This window comes from Lepidothrix coronata, unplaced genomic scaffold, assembly GCF_001604755.1.
Source record: "Lepidothrix coronata isolate B3197 unplaced genomic scaffold, Lepidothrix_coronata-1.0 Scaffold5, whole genome shotgun sequence".
NCBI classification, from domain to species: Eukaryota; Metazoa; Chordata; class Aves; order Passeriformes; family Pipridae; genus Lepidothrix; species Lepidothrix coronata.
In genome coordinates this window covers 2817850-2842237 of record NW_016690185.1, presented here as the reverse complement: position 1 = coordinate 2842237, position 24388 = coordinate 2817850, and the positions used below count along the sequence as shown (strand labels likewise).

The following is a 24388-nucleotide window of genomic DNA, read 5'->3' as shown; positions in this document are numbered from 1 at the left end:
TACTGTATGGAAATATTTCCAACTCGGGATATTCTGTGATTCGATTACTTGTTTTCCCACACAAGGACTTCATTTTAGGTCTTTGCTGAGTCTCCTGTGTCTGAGACCCTGCAGCTCCTCACAGGTTCACCCTCACGGCTACAGCGGGTGTCCGAGCAGCTCACCACCTCCACAGTTCCCCGATCCCCTCACACCCCCCGGCGGTCCCTAATGGGATGTTCCACTCGGGGCGGGCGCCCGCAGCCAGGGCAACGGGTGGGACGTTCCACCGCAGGAACTCAGGGGGCGCGGCTTCCGGGCGCCCACTTCGAAACGGCAGAGCGTCGCCGGCCCCGCCATGACGCAGTCGGTGGTGGTGCAGGGTAAGGAGTCTTGGTGCCCAGAGCCCCCCGCCGCTACACCGTCCCCGTGCCTGAGCCGTGTCTCTCCCCTTTGCAGTGGGACAGTGCGGGAACCAGGTGGGCTGCCGGTTCTGGGACCTGGCGCTGCGGGAACACGCCGCCGTCAACAAGGTAAGGGCGCCGCTGCCGCCGCGGCTCCGGCTGCCGCTGGCCCGGGGCGAGCGCCCTCGCCGTGGGGAGGCAGCGGTGCCCCTGCGCTCCCTTCGTCGCTGTGACTGCAAAGCTCTGTGTTTGTTTGATTAAACTAACGCCGCTTCACTGTGAGCAAAACTACCCCCAGGTTCTTGTGCCTTTTAACTAGTCATGAGTTTTAACTACCAAGAGACCTTGATAAGTCAGAGGGCTGGGCGATCACCAACCGTATGAAGTTTCAACAAGGGAAAGTGCTGGATTCTGCACGTGGGATGGGACAACCCCAGATGTACGTGCAGACAGAGGAATGAGAGGCTGGAAAGCAGTGCCACGGAAAGGGACTTGGGGGTCCTGGTGGATGGTAAGTTGAACATGAATCAGCAGTGCCCTGGCAGCCAGGAGGGCCAACCGTGTCCTAGGGGGCATCAGGCAAAGCATCACTAGCTGGTCGAGGGAGGTGGTTGTCCTGGTCTGCTCTGCACTGTGGCAGCCTCACCTTGAATATTGTGTGTAGTTTTGAGCACCACAACATAAAAAAGACATTAGGCTATTAGAGAGCGTCCAAAGGAGAGCCACGAGATGGTGAAGGGTCTGCAACAGAAGCCATATAAGGAGTGGCTGAGGTCATTTGGTCTGTTCAGCCTGGAGGAGACTGAGGGAAGATGTCATTGTGGTCTACAGCTTCCTTATGAGGCGAAAAGGCAGAGCAAGCACTGATCTCTTCTCTCTGGTGACCAATGATCATGGCTAGGCTTTGCGAACAAAGATTTGGGAAGGCTCTATCCACATTTGTTACAAGCACGCTGGTGGCTAATAAGGCCAATACGAGACAGACATGTCCGATTACAAAAGGCACAGCAGAAAGACTCCTTAGGTGGTATATTCTGCAAGACACGATTCTTTCTGCATTGTCTTTTCTCCTCGAGTGATCCTGCGTGCGTTCTCAAAGGAAGCAGCAGCGTTATAGATGGTGTGTCTCCAAGCCTACCAATTGGAGGCCAGATTAGACCAGTTATGTTGATCAATATGGCCAAGGCTGAGATGTTGCTTCAGGGAGTCCTTGTATCTTCTCTTCGGGGCTCCTCTCTTGCTGCAGCTGGTGGCAAGTTCACCATAAAGCAGGATCTTAGGGAGGCAGTGGTCCTTCATCCTGGAGACGTGCCCTGCCCAATGCAGCTGTGTTGTCAGCAACATGGCCTCAATACTTGTGACTGCTGCTTGTTCTAGAACAGATGTATTGGTCACATAATCTGACCAGTGGATGTTTAGGATTGTACGGAGACAGCATTGATGGAAGTGTTCTAGGGGTCGCAGGTGGTGGTGGTAGATGACCCATGATTCGGATCCATATAAAAGAGTAGACACCACTATGGCTCTGTAAACACTGATCTTTGTACTTTTCTTCTAGTGTTTATTACGCCATACTCTTATGGAGTTTTCCAAAAGCACTATATGCCTTTGCTAACCTATTGTCTTTCTCTCCGTCAATCTTACCATCCGAGGAGATGAGGCTACCTAGGTAATTAAACTGCTGGACTGATCTGAGCTCTGATAGGACCCATGGGAACGTCCTGAAGTTGTGTCAAGAGAGGTTTAGGTTGGCTATTAGAACAAGGTTTTTCACCCAGAGGGTGGTTGAGCACTGGAACAGGCTCCCCAGAGAAGTGGTCATAGCATCAAGCCTGACAGAGTTCAAGAAGCATTTGTGTGATCCTGTCAGGCACATGGTGAGACTCTTGGGGCGGTCCTGTGTAGAGCTGAGTTGGACTCGATGATCCTTGCAGGTTTCTTCCAGCTCAGAATATTCTGTGATCCCTAATTCCGGTCAGCTTTCTCCACCCTTTCCACCTTGAAAAGCCCAGGGTGTCTCCCTACAGCCAGGCATTACCAGGTTTGAGGCAGTAAGTGACAAGAGAGGACTGTTCAGTGCGAGTTCTTTGCCACTGGCAGTAAAGCAGAAGGGCAGCCCCCCAAATTCCACTGTTGTTCTCCATCTTAGCTTGTGCTGTAAACTTGCCATACAGCTGTGCTAAAGAAAATAGCACTGTGAAGAGGGCACAGGATTGTGCTGAGTACCTTGAACAAAATCACACTTTCCTTGCTGTGACTATAAAGATACTGTTTCCTGGTTAACACAAGGTATTAACAGATAATGATGAGGAGTCTTCAATGCCTTCTCTAGAAGCAAAGGGTGAAGTTCTTATTGTGTGTGGAGAGTCTTTTGGTTGTAGTGTAGTACAAAACAGTGTCTTCCAAATTCTCCCTCACCAGGTCTTGAGTATGGTAAGCAATCTGTAAATAATAATGTTAAAGTATTTTAACTTGCCAGGTCTCTTTAGCTTTATGGCGGGGTAAGTAATTTGCATGCTGTCTCTCAGCAGGGATTTTTGGAATCACTGATGCAGTGTGATATGCTTTCCTTTTCACAGAACTTCATGGGCATTGAGCCCATGATGAACTGAGTATTGTGTAAGTGATGAACTGAGTCAGCTAAACAGCAGCTATTTGATTTAATAATTGCCTTGGGATCTTCAGTAAGCTACTACAGTTGTCTAATCTTGTGCTGAAAAATTAATTTTCTAGTTATGTCTTCCTGTCAGTTTTTAATAACAACCTGATTTTTCAGTGAAATGTTCTGTTTAGAGCTGACTAGAGCTAGCTTGATTCAACATAGATGTTTACTCTGTTTTGAGTGGTGAGGTTTGACAAGTGACCTTCAGAGGTCCCTTCCAACTTAAATTATTTTATGAAAAAACACTGAGAATTTTTGACGTTACACATCATTTTGTGTTGTTTCCTTTTAGAAAGGAATTTATGATGAAGCCTTAAGCAGCTTCTTTAGGAACGTAGATACAAGGTAAGTTGTCTTTTCAAGAAGCTCATGAGTTTAATACAGTGGATCCACACTTCAAATGTCTTAACCTAAGTAATAATTTTCTTTGTTTCAAGTCATACTTAGTTTGTGCTAGGAAAAGATTTTGCTTTTTTGTATTCTTCTCTAAACTTCCATTTTAAGTATACTTACTTCAGTAGTTAAAGATGTTGAAAGTTTGGACTAACCAATTCATATCTTAAGAGCATTCAGTCATCTCTTATCTGTCTAGTTAGAAAAATCCTTGCAATTTGGAAGAATAAAATGTGCACTTGGATATTGCTGTTGTCTTTAAATTAATTAAAAAGGATTTGACCAACATCTTTTTCCTTCCATCATATGACAAGGTTATAGTACAGCATGTGATTTTAATTAAAATGGCATTGAAATACAAATTAAAATGGCATTGAAATACAAATTTTTATCTCAGATTTTACCTCTTTGAAAGAACAATGCAAATGCATTGAAGTTTATGGTTGCCACTCCTTGTGGTTATTTCCTGGAATAACTTTTTTTTTTTTTTAACCAAGAAAATTTGATTGTAAAAAATGCCCATGTTTCTGTACAAGCCTGATGAAATCATCAAATTTTTAGTTGGGGGGTTGACTGCAATAGAAACATCTGTTTTCTTTCTGAGCAACTCGGTCTAGTGGAAAGTGACCCTGCCCATGGCAGAGGGGTTAGAACTAAATGGTCTTTAAAGGTCCCTTCCAACCAAAACCATTCTGTGATTCTAGGAACTTGGAGATTTTTTTTCAGCAATTGAATCCAAGTGATTGAAGGAATGGTCTCTCATGAAAGATCACAAAGACAACAGGAAGAAAAAGAAGTGTTGTTTTGGAGTTGGGTTTTTTCCTCTTTGAGTTTTGTTAGTCCCTGAAGAGAAATAAAACTTCTCTAGGTGTATTTAGTGCTGCTATAGCGGACTCATATAGGTGTTGTGTAGGTTAGAGGAATCACATGAGTACTGGAGGCTGCTATGAGCTGTTCAGCTAATGAGAAGTGTCTGGAGAGCTTCTCTGAGTGAGAAGATGGAAAATCCTGGAGGAATTCAGCGCAGCCCCATACTCTTTCCCCCTCATTTCTAATGGGACTGAGTAGGGTCAGAACACTGGCACTGTAGCGAATTTTAGCTGATGTTTTGGGAATATTATTGTGGTTGAATGTAGAATGGTCTAATACATACTTTAGGCTTGGCCAGCTCCCAAATCAGGTATATAACTGAGGGGAAAATTAGATCCATCTCCCAGTATCCCTGCCTTTTTTCCCCCGTGTTCAATATAGTTTGGCCAGACTGGAGTATCTCATTCTTTGAGTGCAGAAGCACCAGCATTCGTTGTTGAAAAAATATGATTGTAGCACAATGCGGTCTCCTATGTTGGCTCATTACAGCCAATCCTGGGAAAGAAGTAGCTATGTCATCCCAGCATGGTTTCTGAACTGGTAAATCTTAATAGCAAAGTAAGTCAAAAAGTAAATGCTGTGCTAGTGTAGTAACACGGGTTTCACACCTGAGCAGAAGTACAGTGTCCTAACGACCCCCACTGAAAACCTTGTGGGGCTACTTGGTGCGCTGTGTTCAATTATGTGATGCAGATACACATATTACATGCTGATAAAAGATAATCCTTTCAAGTTTTGGCAACCTGTAGAATTCCTGCAGAGGCTGTATCTGAGAGTAAACATTCAATACTTCTCTTTTCAGCTTCTTGAAGTAATGCTTGGGCTATTTCTGACTGAGATCGTGTCCTGGAATTGCATTACTTCCGGGAATTGTGAGGTCTTTCGTAGCAGTATGATCATGGTGTTTCTGTTTGTTTGCATTGTCGTACTCCTTTGAACACAAAATATTGAAGAGAAAATTTTATTATGTTATGTATTTTCTCTTACGAATCTGAGCTTATATTTTTCTGTTACTGTTTTTTTTTCAGAAGTGGTGGTGATGGTCCTGGTATTTACAAAGGAAAAATCTGCTCTTTAAAAGCACGAGTAAGACAATCTATAAAGGTCATTCTTTTTACATTGCATATTTACGTCCAACTGTGGGAATTTTCATAAAGTCCTTAAAATTCCATACAGGTTTAAATACTGCTTTGAATAGTAGAATTTCTAATAGTAACTTTCATGATTCATTCAAGTAATACAGTTTGCTGCCAGTCTTGTTGAGTAATTTAAATTGTAATTCCAATAAAATGATTGCAGATATTAGTAATTAAATATTTATTTGAATTCTCTAAGAAGTGGGTTTCCTTAAACCACTTTAAATGATTTAAGAAGCAAGAAAACTTGAAACAAAATATTTTAAGGTCTTCATTTCTATCAGGGCAAAATATTATAAAATTTTAACAAAATTTCATTATCTGAAATGCTGTCCTATTGAGCAACTTCTGGCAAATCAGCTAAGGTTAATCTAATTGGTCTCCTAGTTAACAACTGGGAAAAAAAAGGTTTCTCTGGAGCAGAATAGAAACAGTATACCTTTTATATTGTAAATAATTTTATATTTCTTAGTGGGTTATTTCAAGGGTGGTTTGCTTACTGACTGAATTTTAATTCTTTCTCTTCTCAAAGGCACTGTTGATTGACATGGAGGAGGGTGTGGTAAATGAAATTCTGCAGGGACCATTGAGGGATATGTTTGATAGCAAGCAGCTTATCACAGATGTTTCTGGTTCAGGAAACAACTGGTGAGAACCTCTTCAGAACACATTTCTTAGCAACTAATTAGATGGCATTTGAAAAGGGAAATGATAACCGTAGCTTTCTGTTTCGTTCTGCACCTGGGGTGCTGCAGCATTTTACCAGCAAACTTGGAGTCACTGTTGCCTGGAGGAGGGCTTTGAAAAGGCTTTTACAGAAGGATAATTTTGCTGATACACCATTTTGTCTATTTTTTTCTTTTTTGATTTTTGTTTCAAAAGAGCATGCTTTTTATTTTTGTTTCTTTGGTATTCAGCTGCTTCCATTGCTCAGTCTAAGCCATAATCTAGTTTGAGACTGTGCAACTACTGTGGAAATGAGATATATGAACAAATACATTTCTGATTTCTAAGCACCACAGAGTCTGGCTTTGTGCGTCTAAACTATGTTCCCAAAAAGAGAAATTCAGAAAAAGATTGATTAACATAACGAATTGCAAATTTTCATGGAGACCCTAATGTGCCTCTAATAATATTCAGTGCATTACAGACTGGAAAGCAAATCATCAGCAAATGTGCCAAAAGGGAGGGCAATACAGGGAATAAAACATCCTGTAAGGCAATACACGGAATAAAACATCCTGTAACTTTACCATCTAGCAGGCATGTGTATGGAAAATGAGCTGTTTGGGTTTTTTTTTAATTACTGATATCATTTGACTTGCATAGTACTCAAAGGAAGATCAGTACACATTTTGCATAGGGGTATCCTTATTGTTAAGGAGTATATAATTTTCATTTCATTATTACAATTAGATCATCCAATGTGGGAGTTTATTTCCTGATCAGTACAAAATAACAGTGCATGCTCCAGATGTGAAATTAGTGCTGCTTGCATCCTCAAAATTAAAACCATATCCTGACTCCCATATTCTCATTATGTAGACACAGCTTGGAAACTCTCGCAGATGAGGTGTTGCACCCAGCTTTGGACTCTGAAGTCTAAACTGTCAAATAGAAGGAGATAAAATAAAAAATTGAAAGATTGATTGTTGGAATATTTTTCTAAAGTACTTTTTATATCCTCAGGGCTGTAGGTCATAAGCTATATGGCTATCAGTACCGGGAAAGCATTGTGGAAAAGCTGAGGAAAACCGCAGAACATTGTGACTGTCTGCAATGTTTCTTTATAATTCACTCCATGGGAGGTGGTAAGTAATGTCTTTATAGTGAGTATGGTTGCAGTAGCCACAGATGAAAAAGAAAAACATGTATCTTGAAAAGAAGATAAACATAATAATTCACATTGTTCAGAATGTGTAATAAAAAAAAAACCCACAGTGGACCTGTAGTGATTTATTACTTATTTTGTTAGACCACTAAGGAGCCCTAATGTGTTACCCAGAGCAAAAATGCTGCTAAAATTTTAAATGTGACACAATGGATGGATCAAGGCAGGTACCAAAGACAAATAAACTCCTCGGAATTACTGATCAGAAGAAGGGTCAGTGGCCTCTGAACACTGATGTCATTGTTGTAATCAAGTTGCTTTTAATCCTGGGGAAAGCGTTTTCTGAAAGGCTTGAAGGAGACTTCAAATGTTGCTTTAGAAAAATTTTGTTTTTCTGTTTTCCTTCCACATAATTCTCTTGAATCCAATCTAGTTGCTTTGTTAGTAAGTCAAAAGGGAGAATCCTTTGCCACTAAGCCTTCCTAGCCCAGAAACCTGGGAGCAGCATGTATTATAACTGGCTATGATGTGGAAAAAGACACAGAAAATAGCTCTAAATATGAAGGAAGAGCTCTGTCAAGGCCCTTTTTTGTGGCTGTTTGCTTAATTTCAGAGACCCTGCAGATATTGTTTCTGTTATTGCAGAAAGTTGCTGTCTTGTTCATAAGAATAAATTGTCTGCCAGTGAGAATGTAGCTGCAAATTCAGAAAAAGATCACAGTTCAGTTCTCAAATCTGAGCTCACTGCTGTGTTCTTAGTGATAATGAGGAAAAAAGCTTGTGTGCTGGTAGAAAGGGATGGTTCTGTTTTGACTGGAGAATGAGAAAACTTTATAAAGAAACCCTAAAAGGAAAGAAAGTAATTGTTTGGGGCAGTTCAGTGCTTTTAAGCAAATGTTTTGTTTCAAAATCGAAATAAAAATTTTAAAATAAGAAATAGAAATGCTAGCTTGGAAAATGTTAGTTACATAATAGGACTTTTTGGATTGCAGAAATTTTTGAGATTATATACTTCATCCTGAGTGGTATACTGTGGAAAATACTTTTTTTACTTAATTATTTTCCTGTCTGTAAAAACCTTCCTGCCTTAAGTTACATTTGAGTAGCCTCCACTGTCAGCCAAATATTTCAGAAAATATTCATTAACATATATAATCGAAAAGTTGTATGTCTCCAATATGTGAGTCTTAGGGCCTAAGATAACATGGGGAACCTTAACCTTTTATCTTCTCTCATTCTGTTTTCGTTCATAATTAGGGACAGGATCTGGTCTTGGAACTTTTGTACTAAATTTGCTTGAGGACGAATTCCCAGAAGTGTATAGATTTGTTACTTCAGTTTATCCCTCTGGTGAAGATGATGTTATTACTTCTCCATATAATAGTGTTCTGGCTATGAAGGAGCTTAATGAACATGCAGACTGTGTGTTACCAGTAGAGAATGAAGTAAGAATTAATATTATATTTCTGTTATTTTTTTTTAATTAGGCTGCACAAATTTCTCCCTTTTCTGTATTGATTTGAGTACCAATTAAAGTAATAATTAAAGTTCTAAGTCGCAGGCTTTTGAAATGAACATGAGTATCACTAAAAAGTTGTTCTGCATCTTCAAAGTAGTCTAGAGTGAATTTTTTTGTCTTTTTCAAGGTAAACATTGAAAAGCTTCTGTTTACTGAGACAGGGTGTCGTCTTTTAGCAATCATTTTGTGCATAGTATTAATAGTGTTGCAAGAGAAATGACAAACCACTCCAGATTCCAACAGACTTAACTGTGCTGATGAGGAGATACACTGATAGGAGAACCATAGGCATACCTGACCTTGCAAAGTACTAGACCCGTTTGAATCTAACTTTGGTGACTGTCTTGGTATTTGTTTATGAAAAAAGCAAGAGAAAGTGATATATAGTTAGAGAATATATTTTTCCTTTCACAGGTATTATGGAAATTTAATATTCATTTTTAGAGGATAAGGATTTTAAACAGTTGAATAGAATTCAAATTTCTGTGTCAAGCTTTATACATACTGTGACGTGTAAGGAACAGGCTTTTAGAAACACTTCAGTCGACTGGAATTGCTCAAAAGTTGGACTTAGACATATCAAAGGAATAATCTTTGAGCTAACAGTACTTAAAAGCCAACAGGTTTTTAAGATTAATAGAAGTGAAAAATTGGGGTACTGAATTTGAAAGTTCTTTGGTCAAGACTACTTTGCTTTTTTTTTTCTCTCTCAAAGTCTCTGTTTGATATAGTTAATAAAATTAATCAGATGATCAATTCTGGGAAGCTGGGGTCAACCGTGAAGCAAAATAGCTTGGTAACATCAAGTACAGGCAGTGTAAAAACTCTCCAAGAGAAGCCATTTGATGCAATGAATAATATCGTAGCCAACTTGCTGCTGAACCTGACAAGGTAAAGTTACAGGTTATTCCTCTATAAAAAAGTGGTATTGCTGCAGGTGGTGTTTGCTGAAAATATGCAGGCCTGGATCAACTTGAATAATATAAATTGATTTTCATTTGATGTGAGTCTTCTCTTTTTAAGAATTGGTTACTAAATGCTGAGGTATTTGGAAGTATTCAGATTGTAGTGGTGTTGCTTTAGCCATGACAGTCTTAAAACTGAAGTAAATTTGTAGGCAGAAGGTGCTCAGTGGAGCCCAGAAAGGTTTGCCTTTCTAGCACAGTTGTATTACTTTATAAATACTGTCAGATCATTTTTGCTCCTAAATGGTCTGTTACTGCAAGAAATATATTTCTGGAGTATTGGCCTGTTTTTCTTTTAAACAGCTTGTCAGGAATGCTAAGTCACACATGTTTTATTATAGCTTGTTTAGTAAAACTGGTATTAATTAACTGGTATTAGTCAACTATGTCCACATACTGAAAAACAGTGCTAAAGACTGCAATTGGGAAACAAGGTCTTATTCTTGATGATTTATTGTTCTTTAATGAGAAGTATAAGTAAATAAGATTTAGCACTGATTCTGCCAGATGTGAAAGTTTTGTAATTATACGTGAAGGGTTTCTTGAATGCTGTGTTGTTTTACTATTTTATTGTACAGAACAGTTGAAAAATAGATTTAATGGAGGTTTACATTATAGAAGTGATTTCCTTGGTTTATAATAGTTTTATAATGGTTTGTTAATTTTCAGCTCTGCTAGATTTGAAGGTTCCCTGAACATGGATCTTAATGAAATCAGTATGAATTTGGTTCCATTTCCTCGACTTCATTATTTGGTTTCAAGCTTGACTCCTCTGTATACGTTGGCGGACGTTAACGTACCTTCTAGAAGGTAGGAAAAAAATATTATGGGAGTTTCACATTTAAAGCTTAATTTCTGATTCTTCCATAGTTCTCGTTAAAAAATTCCATTTTGTAGCAAAACTAAGGGTGGAAGTTCTAAAACTTTTAAGTCTGCCACATTTTCAAATTCATCCTGTTGATTTTTGGAACATATGTTGTCTCTTTTCTGTGTAATGGTTGAGCCAGTAAACTTGACATCTTTTTAATCTCTGTTGGGAAATGTTTTTGTTGGAAAAATTTATTACTTAGAACCCACACCACAAGTTCTTTTGAGTAACAGTTTGCACTTGACTGACAAAATACTGTAAAGACAAACAAGGAATTAAACTAGACTCTTTGGGAAGTAATGGCATCTTAATTGAGTCTGGAGGTGCAATGTGCCTATTTATCAACTTATTGTAATGATAAGCCGACACTATTGTAAAGTTCTTTGAGGTATTTATCCCTCTGACATAGCAGAAAAATAACCGGTTAAAATAGATTTTACTGGGTTTAGTGAATTAAGTTCAATCAGCTAGAGGTCCAAATGATGATAGAAGCAACTAAAGGTAAGTGATGAAAGTATGCAAAGCAGAGGAGAGGGCAGGATCACCCCTATTCTGTGATAGCAAGTTGTGACAATCAGTTGTATCTGTTGAAAACATTCCTTGAGGAGAAAGTACAGTGCTGGGGGAAGGAAGCATACTATGGGGAGATGCTCAGTCAAGGATGTCTCAGAATGAAGTGGGAACAGTAATATTTTTGTTTCCTTTATTTAGTTATTTTTTTTGTAATAGGCAGATTGTGGCAGAGGTGATATAAGAAAAAAGAAATAGAGGTGATGAATGCAGAGAGTTTGAGACAAATGGAAAGAATAGCTTAGATGTTGTGGGTCCACAGGAACGTCAAGACACCATCTTTGGTATCCCACAGTACAGTGAAACTTGCTTAAGGAAGTGAAGAGAGAAAGAATATGATCAGCAGTCATGCGTGATAAAATTAGAATAAGTAGACAAGTATGTATAGTCTGTCTTTTTCTAAATCATTAATCCAAATCAATACCGTTCTATGATTCATTGATCCTTTTAAATAATGAATTGTAATAGGCAGATAACCAGTTCTGTAAGGGTCAGCAGCGCTTTGATATTCCTTGTCAGATCCTTCACAGTGAGATTGTCCACTCAAATTGTCATAAGACCTTGTAACTATTGACCTCAAATTGCCTTTATAAAGGCAACTTCTCTGACTCAACGGTGGCTTGTAACATGAGGGAGAAGAGTAAAAAATGCATCCAGTGTATTTTTAAAAACTTGCAATGCCAACATATGTATATGTAAAAGTTTGAATCTTTTTCCTATAATTTATGGTCCCAGGTTAGATGTACCTTTATCTCCAGAATTTTATGAACTTTCAAACCCTGCAGGTGGGTGTTCTGAAAAGCTTTTGTATCCTACTTTAATAAGAGTAGGTAACTGTTTTCTTTTCACCTAGGTTGGATCAGATGTTTTCAGATGCATTTAGTAGAGATCATCAACTAATTCAAGCAGATCCAAAGCACAGCCTCTACCTTGCCTGTGCACTTCTTGTTCGAGGAAATGTGCAGGTTTCAGACCTTCGCCGAAATATTGAAAGGTTTGTAATACCACACAAAGTAGTCATGGGAAACTGTTGTCAGTCATCCAGAGCAGTCCAACTTTTCATTTGAAGAGTTTCAATACCAAATCAGTTTACTCAGAAATATTTTTCTGAATTTTAGAAGGGAAGAAACTGTAATTAACTTAGCAATGAGTGAGAATAAGTCACAGCATTCCTGGATTTCCAAATAAAGGAAGCTGACTAGATAACCCTGTACTGCTCCTCCCTTTCTCAAAAATGCAAAAGAAAGCAAAGCCCAACCTTCCAGGGGTCTCCTGACAGTAAAGGATATTGGAGAAGTATGTTCTGTAGTAGAAATTTTTTTTTACTAAACAGAAGATATCTCTCATGGTTACTGTCATGTAGATAGGAAATCATCCTTATTTTGACAGCTCTGTATTGTTAGCACCCTGGTACTACCTTTTACACTATTGAGCTACATAGATATAACAGGAAAGGCAGGCAAGCTTCACATACAGAAGGGAGTTTATAGGCAGACAGGGAAGCATGGGGAAAATTTCTGAGAAGCTAAAGCATTTAACTTATTTCAAAACTACAGGTCAACTGATTGTCCCCACACAGTATTAAGCTGTCCCTTTCCTAAATTTCAGAGGGCTTACAGTCTCTTTTGTAGAAATAGGTACTTGTAACTTCATCTTTCAAATCCTGATGCATTAAATTAACAAAACAATATTGGTGTTTGCAATTTGACTTTCAAACAGACTCAGTGGTTTAGTCTGAAGTCTAAAATGTCTTATTCACAATGATAGTTATAACTGTCCTGCTTTGTTCTGAAAGCTTAAATGTTAACCTTTTCAGATTGTTAGTTAAGACAGAAAACTTAGCCTTCATGTTCTTTACATTCCTTAGATAACTAAATTTTTGTGTCACAGGTTAAAACCTTCTCTGCACTTTGTCTCCTGGAATCAAGAGGGCTGGAAAACTGGTTTGTGTTCAGTACCTCCCGTGGGCCATTCCCATTCACTTCTGGCTTTAGCAAACAACACTTGCATAAAACCAACTTTCATTGAACTCAAGGAGAGATTTATGAAGCTCTACAAGAAAAAGGTGCAACTCTTATTGTTGTAATATCTGTAGTCACTAATCATTAGCATCTTGTGTTATTGGGAAGCAAATCTTAGTATGGCAAAGGGACTGCTTAAAATTAACAGCCGAAGATTTTTATTTATGTTACCTGAAAAGGAGCCATTTCAACAGCTGCTTCTTAAAAAGTGTAAATCCCTTATTAATCTGCACCTACCTGACAATATCACAGAATCATAGAATGGTATAGGTTAGAAGGGACCTTAAAGGTCATCCCATTCCAACCCCCCTGCAATGGGCAGGGATACCTTCCACTAGACCAAGTGTTTCAAAGCCCCATCTAGCCTGGCCAGGAACACTTCCAGGGATAGGGCATCCACAGCTTTGCTGCGCAACGTGTTCCAGTGCCTCACCACCCTCTAAATAATTTCTTCCTCATATCTAATCTAAATGTTGATTCCCACCAAGCTTTTCTCTCACTTCCCTTCCTCAGCAGGACAGGAGGAATATACAATGAAAAGCTTGTAGGTCAAGATAAGGACAGGAAGATCACTCACCAGTTACTGTCATGTGCAAANGGAATATTATTTTAATTTACTGCCAGTGAATAACAGAGTAGGACAGCAGGAAATAAAACCAAAACTAAAAACACCTTCATCCCCATTCCTGCCCTTTCTTCCCAGTCTCAGAATTTCACTCCCATTCCTTCTTTCCTGATCTTTGTGTCTGCAGGGCTGTTTCTCTCACAACGCCCTAAATCCAATCTCAGCTGTTGTGCATCCTTTTTACCCCTTCTTAATATGTTGTCACAGAGGCATTGCCAGCATCACTAATGGGCTCAGCTTTAGCCAGTGGTAGGTCCATTCTGGAGCCAGCTGGAACTGGCTCTGTCCCACATGCAGGCAGCTCCTGTTATCTTCTCGCAAAAGCCACCCCTGCAGCTCTGCACTGCCCCTGCTGCCAAAACCTTGCCACATAAACCCAATAACACTGTTTGTCCCCTAGGGTACACCCGACCAGTATGAAAAGATGGATGTTTAAGGAATCAGGAATATCGATTGTGATTCCATAGAGGATTGTTACTAAAGTTGTGAAGTGTTTAAACAAGGGGTTTCATGATACAAGTCTTTAAGTCTCCTTTCTACAGTGCTTGCACTTCCCCCTTCAGTGCAGGCTAAATGGTACTTACTGAGCCAAAGCAATTAGGGGCCAAGAAAAATAATAACACTGAATTATTTTTTTTTTATTCTTGTAGGCTCACCTTCACCATTATCTGCAAATAGATGGGATGGAGCAAAGCTGTTTTTCTGAAGCTGTGTCCTCGTTGTCTGATCTAATAGAAGAGTACAATGAACTGGATGTGACAAAAGGTGGGCCTAGAACAGACCCATCAAGACTGAAGATAGCTGTTTAAAGAAGGAAGAACTGCTCTTTATATTTTGGTTAAAAAGAATGAAATACTTCCTAAGCATCCAGCCACTTCAGTTAACCAGAATGACTTGCAGCATGCCTGGCTGTTGTAATTCTGAAGTGGGACCAGGACAACGGCTTCCTCAGCTCAAGAGTTGTCATATTAAGTGATAAGCCCTGCCTGTAAGAAAGATTTGACAGCACCTAATTATAGCTGATATCAGTAAGAGCAGTAATCCTAACTGTGGAGTAAATTGACACACCATATGCTGTGAAGAGAAGGAAAAGAGATTTTAGCAGCAAAAATGTAATTCTTTTCTCAGACTTTACAGTAAACTAAAGGTAGGCCTTGCTTCAAAGAAAGATCACCATTGCTAGATTTGGTTTTTAATAAGCAGCTACAAAGAAAAGAAAAGCTTATGTAGTTTTTTCAAAGATGAAAGCAAGTCTCTAATGAAACTGCTTTCTTAAGCTTTACAGTGGACATTTCAGAATGCTCTAAGCTATGTTCATCATTTTAATATTTTTGCTTCTGTGTTGTACTTAGCTATATTAGAGCAATCCGAGTTGATACCAAAATTGGCAATATCAGAAAATTCCCCAAGATAAATTTTGTTTCAAGTGTTATACTTGGAGTATTAATTAACATATTATTTTAATGACTCATATTCCTGAATGCTGAGTTGCACTTGATAATGAGATAATACAGTATACCTCTGACCAAAACATGCACTTATAGTGAAGTTATATATATATATTTAAAGAATTATAACGAGTGTTTGGAGAACAGAGTTTATAGGCTTGAAAGAAGGCAAGTAAAATAGATGTTTTAATATTTATAATTATCAGGGTAAGCAGCTTTTTATATTACAGTAAGAACTTTTACGAAATAGAACATACAGCTATTTCCAGTTGCTTACCAGCCTCGGCTGTCTTAAAACAGCAAGACTGTTTTAACATCAGAATGGATCAATACAATGAATTCTTGAAGCTTGAAGTCCTTCTAGCAGAGTTGGAGTGGGTGTATAAGTAAGCACAATTTTCAATGTACACGTCCAGAAGCATTCAATAAAACATTGTGCTAGCATTTGGGGAGAGCATTTTTTAAGAAAATGTTCTAAAAATAGTAGTTTCCTTGAAATGTTGCATCTATTATCTGTAGTTGCCCGCCCACTTTTTAGTCCTTTACACATGCATTGTTTATATTCACAACACTAGAGGATCACTATCTGCTGCAAAAAGCAATCTGAGTTTAAAGTTGAATTCTTCATTTTCAAACAGCGTTGATGTGTTTTACTGTTGCAGATACATAGTCGAAAAGGTTAATTTAAGAATCAGGAATGATAGATGAAGTATTACAGGGTAATATTTTTTCTAATAGGTTAGAACATGTTTGGGTTTTTTTTGTGGGCAGCACCTTGTTACAGTGAGGCATGAAGCTGTCTTGCTTTGCCTTTCTTAATTACCAAAAGTTCTTGTTTGGACAGTACTAGTGTTACATGCATCCTTCTTAAGAGTGTATTTCCCCATATAAAAACAGTTACATTAAAAAGATGCACTGTTGCTTGTGTTTTCCAGTGACATTTAAAAAATGAGTAAGTATTCACTTATGTTATTTCACTGCTTATACTGTTTATACTGCCACAGTATAAACACTGCTGTGGCAGAGGGTTATGCTAACTCCTCAGGGTGTGAATGTGCTTTTGCATTGTCAGTGTGTTACAGTCAGTGGTGTAACTTGTCATAGGACTTTGAGTTCCGAAAACATATCTCCTGGAGCACTGCAAATCCTCTGACATACGCAGGACGTTATCCACATCATCTTCCACTTGAAGAAGCCTTCATTGGGACACTCAAACTGTACAGTGATCATTTTGGACTTATTAGGTATGCAGCACCTCTTGTCCAAGCACACCCCACAGAAAGTTAGTCTGTAGCTTTGAGTAGTTGAGCATCCAGAAAAAACTAGCTTCTCTGCTCTTGGAAGCTGGAATGTTGGTTGACATGTTTTTCCTTTTGAAATCTTTAATATTAGAACAAAGAAAAGCCTGAGTTTTCTATGCATTAAAAACAGACCATGTAAGAAATAGTTGCAACATTTACTTAGAAATATCTTAAAAGTTAGTCTGAAACTAACTTGGTCTGAAACTGCCTTATTTTTCCTTTAGCAGTCAACAAATAGAAAATACTTTTGGAGTGACTGTGCATCAGGGCAGCACTAGCTACACATCTATATCGGGACATTACATTTTTTTCTTTAAATTGCACATCTGTAGTTTACTATTGAAGCCTGAAGATTGAATGTAGAAAACATAAGTTATTTTAAAACCCTTAAAAAAGAAAGAAGTAAATGTTTTATTAGTAACTGCTAATACATCCATTTTTCCACTAGCTCCAATATTTTCGTTTTCTATTAAGAAGTAATTTTATATTAGAAAATACCTTTATTTTCTTCAGCATATTAGTCAGACAAGGCTGGATGAAGCATAATCTCTTTTCTTTTTTCATCTCACATCTTCTGTTGTCGTTGGTCACTCTGCTGGATATGCCTATACCACAGGTCCTGGAGCAGGGTGTCCAGGGAGTTGCCTGTACAAGGCATTTTTTCTTCAAGACTAGTGGTAAGGTTCTGTAAGCTAAGACAGCAATATATTATTTATGCAGCAGACCAGCCCCAAAAGGATGAATTGAAAATACAAGGATAAGACTTCGATTTCTGTTCCTGAAGGTACTTCTGGAGGTAAACGTAGAAATGAGACATAAATAACATTATTCAAAAGCCAGCTGAGCTCCTGTTAAACATTACTGACACTGGATACTCAGATCCTAGTAAGGACTATCAAATTGCATATGTTATATGACTCTCCAGTTCTGCTTAATGGAAATGTTATGTGGAGAGGGTTATTTGTGGAATTTTTATGGAATGTCCAGATTTTTTTTATTTTATTTCAGGCCAAACATAGCTTTTAAAGGGCTGCTGAAAACATTAATGTTCATTTCCTTGTAGATACTGTGAAGACTTTAGAGTTTGTGTTGAGGAATAAAATACTCCAATCACTTCTAGATATCACCAAAAAGCCTATTTTTCTGATGGATGACACCTGGATTAGGTGGAGTACACTTAAAAAAAGAAATAAAATTGTAGTGAAAAAGTTCATGGTGAAAGTCTGCAAAAAAACTATGTGGAATCTGGACATTTATGTAAGAGCAGAGGCAGAATTACCTGAAATTGCCAGAATTGCTGTCAGCTTTTCAGAATACCTGGAAGTAGACAGCAATTTAAAGATCTCGTTGAAACAAGCAATTTAAAAGCCTTTCACAGAACTGCAACAAATAAAGAGAAGCTAAATGGTCATTTATACTTGGTATATTTTTTAAAGTATGACCTGTTTACATCCTTATGTGTCTGAATTAGGTAAATTCAATTGAAACAGAAAGCTAGAAAACAAAACGAGCAGTAAAATGAAACTTAGCACTTATCCACACTAACAGAAAAAGGACTTTTCAAAATAGATATTGAGCCATCCATGGAGTTCATGCACAAGTTGACATGATACTTCTGCTGGTCTGGGAAATGGAAGGGGAAAGCCTTTGAAACAAAAATTTCAAGGTGTATTTCTTTAGAAGGTTCCTAAAGAACAGCATCCTTCAGCACGTACAGCCACCACAGAGACAAGGTGTTAGGTCTCTGAACTGAGCCAACAGGAAGGATTTGCAAGCTGAGTGTCTTCTCTCAAAGTTATTCTGCACAGTTGATTCAAATTCTGGAATGAATGTTGGCTTAATACTGTTCTCCAGATATCTATCTCCCCACAAACCCAATTACTGTATGTCAAATGGTCAAATGGTTTGGTTGCCATCGTTTTCAGTGTGTTCTCTCTTGAATCAGATTAACACTGTTTTCTAGAAAACAAATCACTCTTCACTTGAAGTCAGTTGCCTTACCAAATGCATGTTTATACAACAACATTAAGGACATTTCTCTTAAAAGGCTTTGATATTAGACAGAGGTATCATAATTTTGAAGTAAGGATTCTTTTTTTATTTTTACTGACTTGTATAACCACTGCTAATGTGTGAGAAGCTGTCCAAACTGAACTTCAGATTTTGTAAGCAGGTCTGTTTATCTGCAGATTGACTTCTGTGCATCTACCTGTTTACTCAGCAGCCTTTGAAGGTTTTCTGATAAGCTTTGCAATCCTTTTAGTTTTATTTTATTGATCCATGATCATGATTCAAGCTGCCACCAAATAAATGGCTCAGCTGTCTGGTACCCATATTGGTTGTGATGAAGATGACTTTCACCATGGAAAGCTGCACATGCACAGGGGAGGAGATGGCGCAAGCTTAGGCAGCTGTGGCCAGGGAAGTGCCAGGATAGCTGCTTCTGTCATGGTGCTTCCTTAAAGTGAAAAAGAAAACTACAGGGTTAGCAGGAGAGCAAGAATGAAGTTGAAGGGAATATCAAATGACCCTGGCAGTTGACAAGCATGGACAGGCTTGTGGATGTTTTTTACCAGACTGAATAGAGAAGAAAGTAAGGGGGAGTGCTGTCCTTACAGTGACCTCAAATTTGTCAGGAAAGCCACTAAGGCAATTTTTATCATTTTTTGCTTTCTATTGGAAGAAGAGGCCTGCAGCATGTTAATTTACGTATGTGAAAACAAGACTCTGTACCACCACAAAGCAGGAGAAAGTGAGACAGCTCCCAAGCTGCAAAATGGCTGTCCACCAGCATCTCTAATTGGGCTGATCTGATGAGTAATAAACCTCTGCAGAATGATGCTTTGCCCAATTCCCTGGTGACAGAAGCCAAAAGCCTTTTTGCTTTTCACATTCATTAGGTTTAGAGAAAAGAATCTGTGACCTGAGAGTAAGAGGGATAAGTGGGACAGAACAGTCACCCTGGCAATGGCCTTCAGTAAGAACTGAGAAAGTGCCAGTGCATTGCCTGCCTGGCTGCTGGAGCCAGGGACACTAAATGCATAAAGGTTCACGTACAGAAAAGTTTACCAGTGTGGCCAGGCTCACCTGACATTAGTCTGTAGTTGGTTGATTGAAGCTGCTTGTGCTGTCCTAGGCCACAAATAGATTGTCCAGGCTTCTTTCTGCCCGTGACCCTGGTGCAGGGACTCACTGCTAGTTTCGGTGTGAATACAGGTGTACATCCAATTGCACCACTGACACACAGGCACTTATAAAGTGGGTTAGGCTGGAAGGTCTGCCCGTTGGGATAATAGACTCCATTGAGCTCACATCCTACAGCTACCAGATCTGAAAATGGTGAACAACAGTTACTAACACAGGAGGAGCACGTGGATCTTGCTTAACAGAGTGCTAAAATGTGGTGAGCCATAAATGTTGTCAGCTCTTTAAATCAGTCACCAACATGTCTGCCAATAACAGGCTTGTGCATGATGAACTGGTTTCACTAATGCATATGCAGGTAAGTTTAAAGCCAGTCCGAGCACTACTCTTAGATTCTCTGATTGAGCAGTCAGAGAACTAAATTAGGATAAATTGCTTAGCACAGAGCTGTACAGCACCTGCAAGCAGAATTTTCCTCCAAAACCGTTTACCTGCATGGTCCCACCCTCCTGCATTTCAAGAAGGAAACGTGGAAGAACAACTTACATGCACACACGCCTTTTTCATACCTAGGCTCGTCTTCCGAGTAGTCGCAGTAGAGACCTTTATGGGGATCACAGACGTCTGCTTCATTGCAGGGCTCTCCTGACTGCTTGGCGCAGACTTTACAGCAGCCACAGCCATCCTTCACCAAGCTTACCCCAGGGGTGCAGGCTGGCACAGGCGGACATCTGCATGGCCAGTGACAAACCTCCTTGCGCTGGTGGACTTCACCAGTTTCTGAAGGTTTATCTCCAGGCTGCACTGGTGGGCTGTGGAAAAACTTACACACAGTGGGATATTTTGAGCGCTGAATGCATTATGTGTATCTGGAATAGCATAAAATAAAGTTGAGGTGGAAAACACTGTCACATTGGATGAAGACACATAACATTTCTCAGCTCATGGGATTGAAAAGTGAAAGGCTGTAAGGTAAGAGGCAGAGGACCATCTTCATCCACTGTCATGGACTGAGGTGTTCTAACAGTGAGCCTGGCCTACTGCTTGCACAAAACACAATTCATTGGTCTTTCCTTTGCCTTCCATAGAACAAAACCTGTAGTAGAACTGAAGTAGAAAAAACAGTGGTTTAAAGTAGGTGGTTTTATTTTAAGTATTCCTTCCTACAAACCTTTTATCAAATTAATTAACTTTTGATTCATCACATAGTTATATAACCAGCCACAGTCCTGTGTGCCAGTTCTGGTGGCAAAAGCCTTTTAAAATAATGAACGTCTTTTGAATGTTATTTTTGCTCTAAAATTTGAGTAGTTGTTTGGGAGTACGCATTATAATACTTAAAAATTTTGTACTACACACAGAAATTTAATCCTAATAAGGGAGGCTAGTGGTTATACTGAGCTTAATAGGTTGCTTTCTAAGAGTGTATTTGTTTGCATGACTAAGTCCTCATTGAATCCAGGGCTTATGGAGCAAAGACATATCTCATTAAAGAGATTTGTATCAGCAGTAAGAAGTCGCGATCTAGCTAGAATTTACTGTTTTGCACATTCTGTCTCAGAATTCATGGGGGGCTTTGTTGTTTGGGTTTTTTTTAAGTGAAGGAAAACCTAAGTAATTCTTGACAGGTTTATTTTTCTGAGGCATGGGGGGAGATTTAAGTCAGCACAGAGTGTGAAAGGATCTATTTGAGACAACTATATTCTATCTGCATTTTTTAAGAACTACATTTAAACATAACAGTTTAGATCTTAGCATTAGATCTTTTCATGCTGCTGATTTCAGCAGAAATGCAGATCATGCTATATTTATTCTCCACAGATGACCAGTTCCATAATGAAGTAGAGGCACACACAGCACTTGGCCACTATACAACATAAGACCTGGGAGCCACTCTCGTCAAGCAGCTCTGACTGCCCAAAGAGCAAAAGAGCAAGACAAGATCCAGCCCCTCATCAGGTGCCAGTATCACCATCAAGCTTGCAGAAAAAAAATAAAATATGTAGTCTATATTTTTTAATAGGCACATGAAGCCCACTCTCAGTTTTTCTCTGTTCCTCCAAACCGCAGGGCTCTACTGATATAGAAATCGCCTCCAGCAGAGATACTGAGGGAAAGCTTGTGAAGGGGTCATTCAGCTGGGTTTCCTTTCTGCTCAACTTTCAAACTGGAAATCTCTGCAAAATTCAGCATTTCATATGTCATAGCCCATGGAAGCTCTCACACTATAATTAAGCCGGCCTAATTGCGTGCAGCAGTAAATGATCTTTTAAAAGCCTTTTTTCTAACACTAATTTCCATTTTTCATGGTCATTTACAACTATACTTACAATATCTTAATCCACAGCTACTAATGAAGCTCCAAAATAGTAGCTTTCAAGTTCCTTTGGCTGAATGATTTTTAAGATAGATATTAATTTACACAGGCAATTCTTATAGGAAATGAAAATTAAAGAATGTCGTGTGGCATTCCATGCATCATGAAGAAGATAGTTTAATAAATGTGTAATTTTGCAAAAGGATTTCTTCTAATCCTTTCTACCTAAATGCAGCAATAATATAGAAGCAACTAACTTAAGTGTACTTTTTTTTAGGCAGCTAAGAATTTCCTATAAACCATAACATTAATTTGATGAACATGTGCATTGAAATGTAAACCTTCTTGAAGGATCATTATGGAAACAAGACACACAGGTGTATCTATACATTTAACAGTATTCAAGACTGTGTGGTCCGTTCAGGATACGCTTCCTTGCTGTTTTTTTTTCTTTTTAAGCAGAGCATTATTATTATTATTATTATTATTATTATTATTATTATTATTATTATTATTATTATTATTATTATTATTATTATTATTATCTGGCCGTGTGCCAGCTATATGAGGTTATGTGGCTTGAATCAGATACCACATTTCAAAATGGGTATGTGTAGCAGGAAGTAATCTTACGTGCTTCAGCCAATATGTTTAATTTGTATTACAAATTAAAGAATGCTTTAAACCTACAGAATTCTACCTAAGTGATTTTTCTCTCTTTTTTTAGGATAAGATGTCAACTGAAAGGTGTGAGACTACAAAGTTCCCCAGTAAGAAAAAACACCATCAGGCAAATATCTGACAGTTTTAGTAGTGAAATTACCGAAAACTTTGGTTTAGCTGAAAAATCTTGAAATATCTATTAAGTTACAATGGAAATGAAAAGTTTGCTTGTCAAGTTTACAGGTCAAATATTTTTCTAATTTGTGCTTCCCCAAGTTTCTATACCAAAGCTATTCACATCACAGAAGCCCCCTGCATACTTTTCCTGATCCTATGGGCAGATCAGAAAATGAGACCACTGTGTAGGTACCCTTCATGTGTTGTTTGTTTTCTTATGTGTTAAAGATTGAACAAGGTCAGTATGGCATAAATAAGCAAAGAGCAAAAGTAGGCAATTTATTATCACTAATGTTCAGTTTTCTTAGTCTGGCTCTAAATATGCAGAAAGTTAGCAGAGGGAGACAATCATTTGAAAATTCTCCATCTGACACTCATCTTGATCGTAAAGGACAAATTTTCAAAATTGAGTAAATAAATAATGAAACTGGGCTTTGATGCAAATACCTTTACAAAAAGCTATCACTTAAAATTTTCTTATAAGAGACAAAGCATAACACAGCCCAGGTGCCTTTCTCTTTGTAAAACTAGCCTGAAGTCAGACCACTGTATGTATATATACATATTTGCACACACATATATACATAGATATATGGAATATGAGCATATATGAAATATGAACATGGATGTTTACTTCCTTACTGCATCAGATAATCATTTGTGCTTAAATTTAAAAAAAAAAAAAAACACAAGGTCACTGGCAATTTAAGCTTCCCTAACACTTTTTTCCCACTAAATCATATTAATGTACAGAGAGAAAAAAACTACCAAAATCAGGACTGATGCAGTAAATAAGCTGCAAATGAAATTTACTCAGGAGTAGGGAATGGCTGCTTATTCTTTATGAGGAATTTGCTTCTCTGAAATTTAATTTGTTGTTAAGCAAATAAAAACTTTTAACCAGAACAAGGTGAAGAAGGGAGAAATCTTTTTCTTCTTGTTAATGAACTTACCTGTTGCGTACAAGGGATGATGAAGATGGTGGGAACAAGGAGCCACCGCATGTTCCTGCACATTCAGAAGTGAAACTGAGAGATAGGGAACAGGCTGAGCTGTGTCAGAGGAAGCACTGAACACAAAGCTCTCCTCTGTCTCCCTTGCCAACCCTACTTTCCCCAGCACATGCACGAACACATACACACATTCACACTTGAAATTCTCCACTTCATACAGAACCAGCTTCACACTGAAATTTCCAACTGATCTTCTTTTCTCTGCCCAGAGCTAGAATACAGATTTTCACACCCTGCTTGATCCCATCCAGCTGATTCAGCCAGACTTAATTGAGGTCGAGTGGGGTGACATCTGATTCTTGAAATCTTGCTGCTGGAAATGTAGTGTTATTATTGTCTTTAAATCCATATTACAAGAATTTCTGAAATCTGAAGGGCAGAGCTCCAAATACATGCATTTTTTGAGACAGAGAAAGAAGAGTTTCTCGAAATTTCTGATCAATTGTGCCTAACAAATCATAGCATAAAAATTAACAGTCAAT

At 38.6% G+C, this 24388-nt stretch overlaps 1 protein-coding gene across 17 annotated transcripts; it reads left to right on the top strand.

Moving 5' to 3' along the window:
• The first annotated feature begins 283 nt into the window (after positions 1-283).
• Positions 284-23805, top strand: TUBE1 (tubulin epsilon 1). Of its 17 annotated transcripts, XR_001877233.1 has the most exons (15): positions 284-362; positions 439-512; positions 3338-3390; positions 5337-5412; positions 5977-6092; positions 7134-7255; positions 8533-8720; positions 9510-9685; positions 10429-10569; positions 12051-12191; positions 13088-13262; positions 14494-14990; positions 16396-16535; positions 17313-17388; positions 21558-21575. XR_001877233.1 is itself a non-coding variant. In XM_017830090.1 (13 exons), exons 1-13 carry the CDS (start codon positions 338-340, stop codon positions 21614-21616), a joined length of 1443 nt encoding a protein of 480 aa, XP_017685579.1. In that variant the 5' UTR covers positions 284-337; the 3' UTR covers positions 21617-23805. The 17 variants fall into 17 exon arrangements, 6 of the variants coding, with proteins under 6 accessions (XP_017685579.1, XP_017685534.1, XP_017685594.1 ...); XR_001877225.1 differs by lacking the exons at positions 16396-16535; positions 17313-17388 and adding an exon at positions 22781-23805 and having other exon boundaries at positions 14494-14608; positions 21558-21695; XR_001877224.1 differs by lacking the exons at positions 16396-16535; positions 17313-17388 and adding an exon at positions 21807-23805 and having other exon boundaries at positions 14494-14608; positions 21558-21695.
• The last annotated feature ends 583 nt before the right edge of the window (positions 23806-24388 follow it).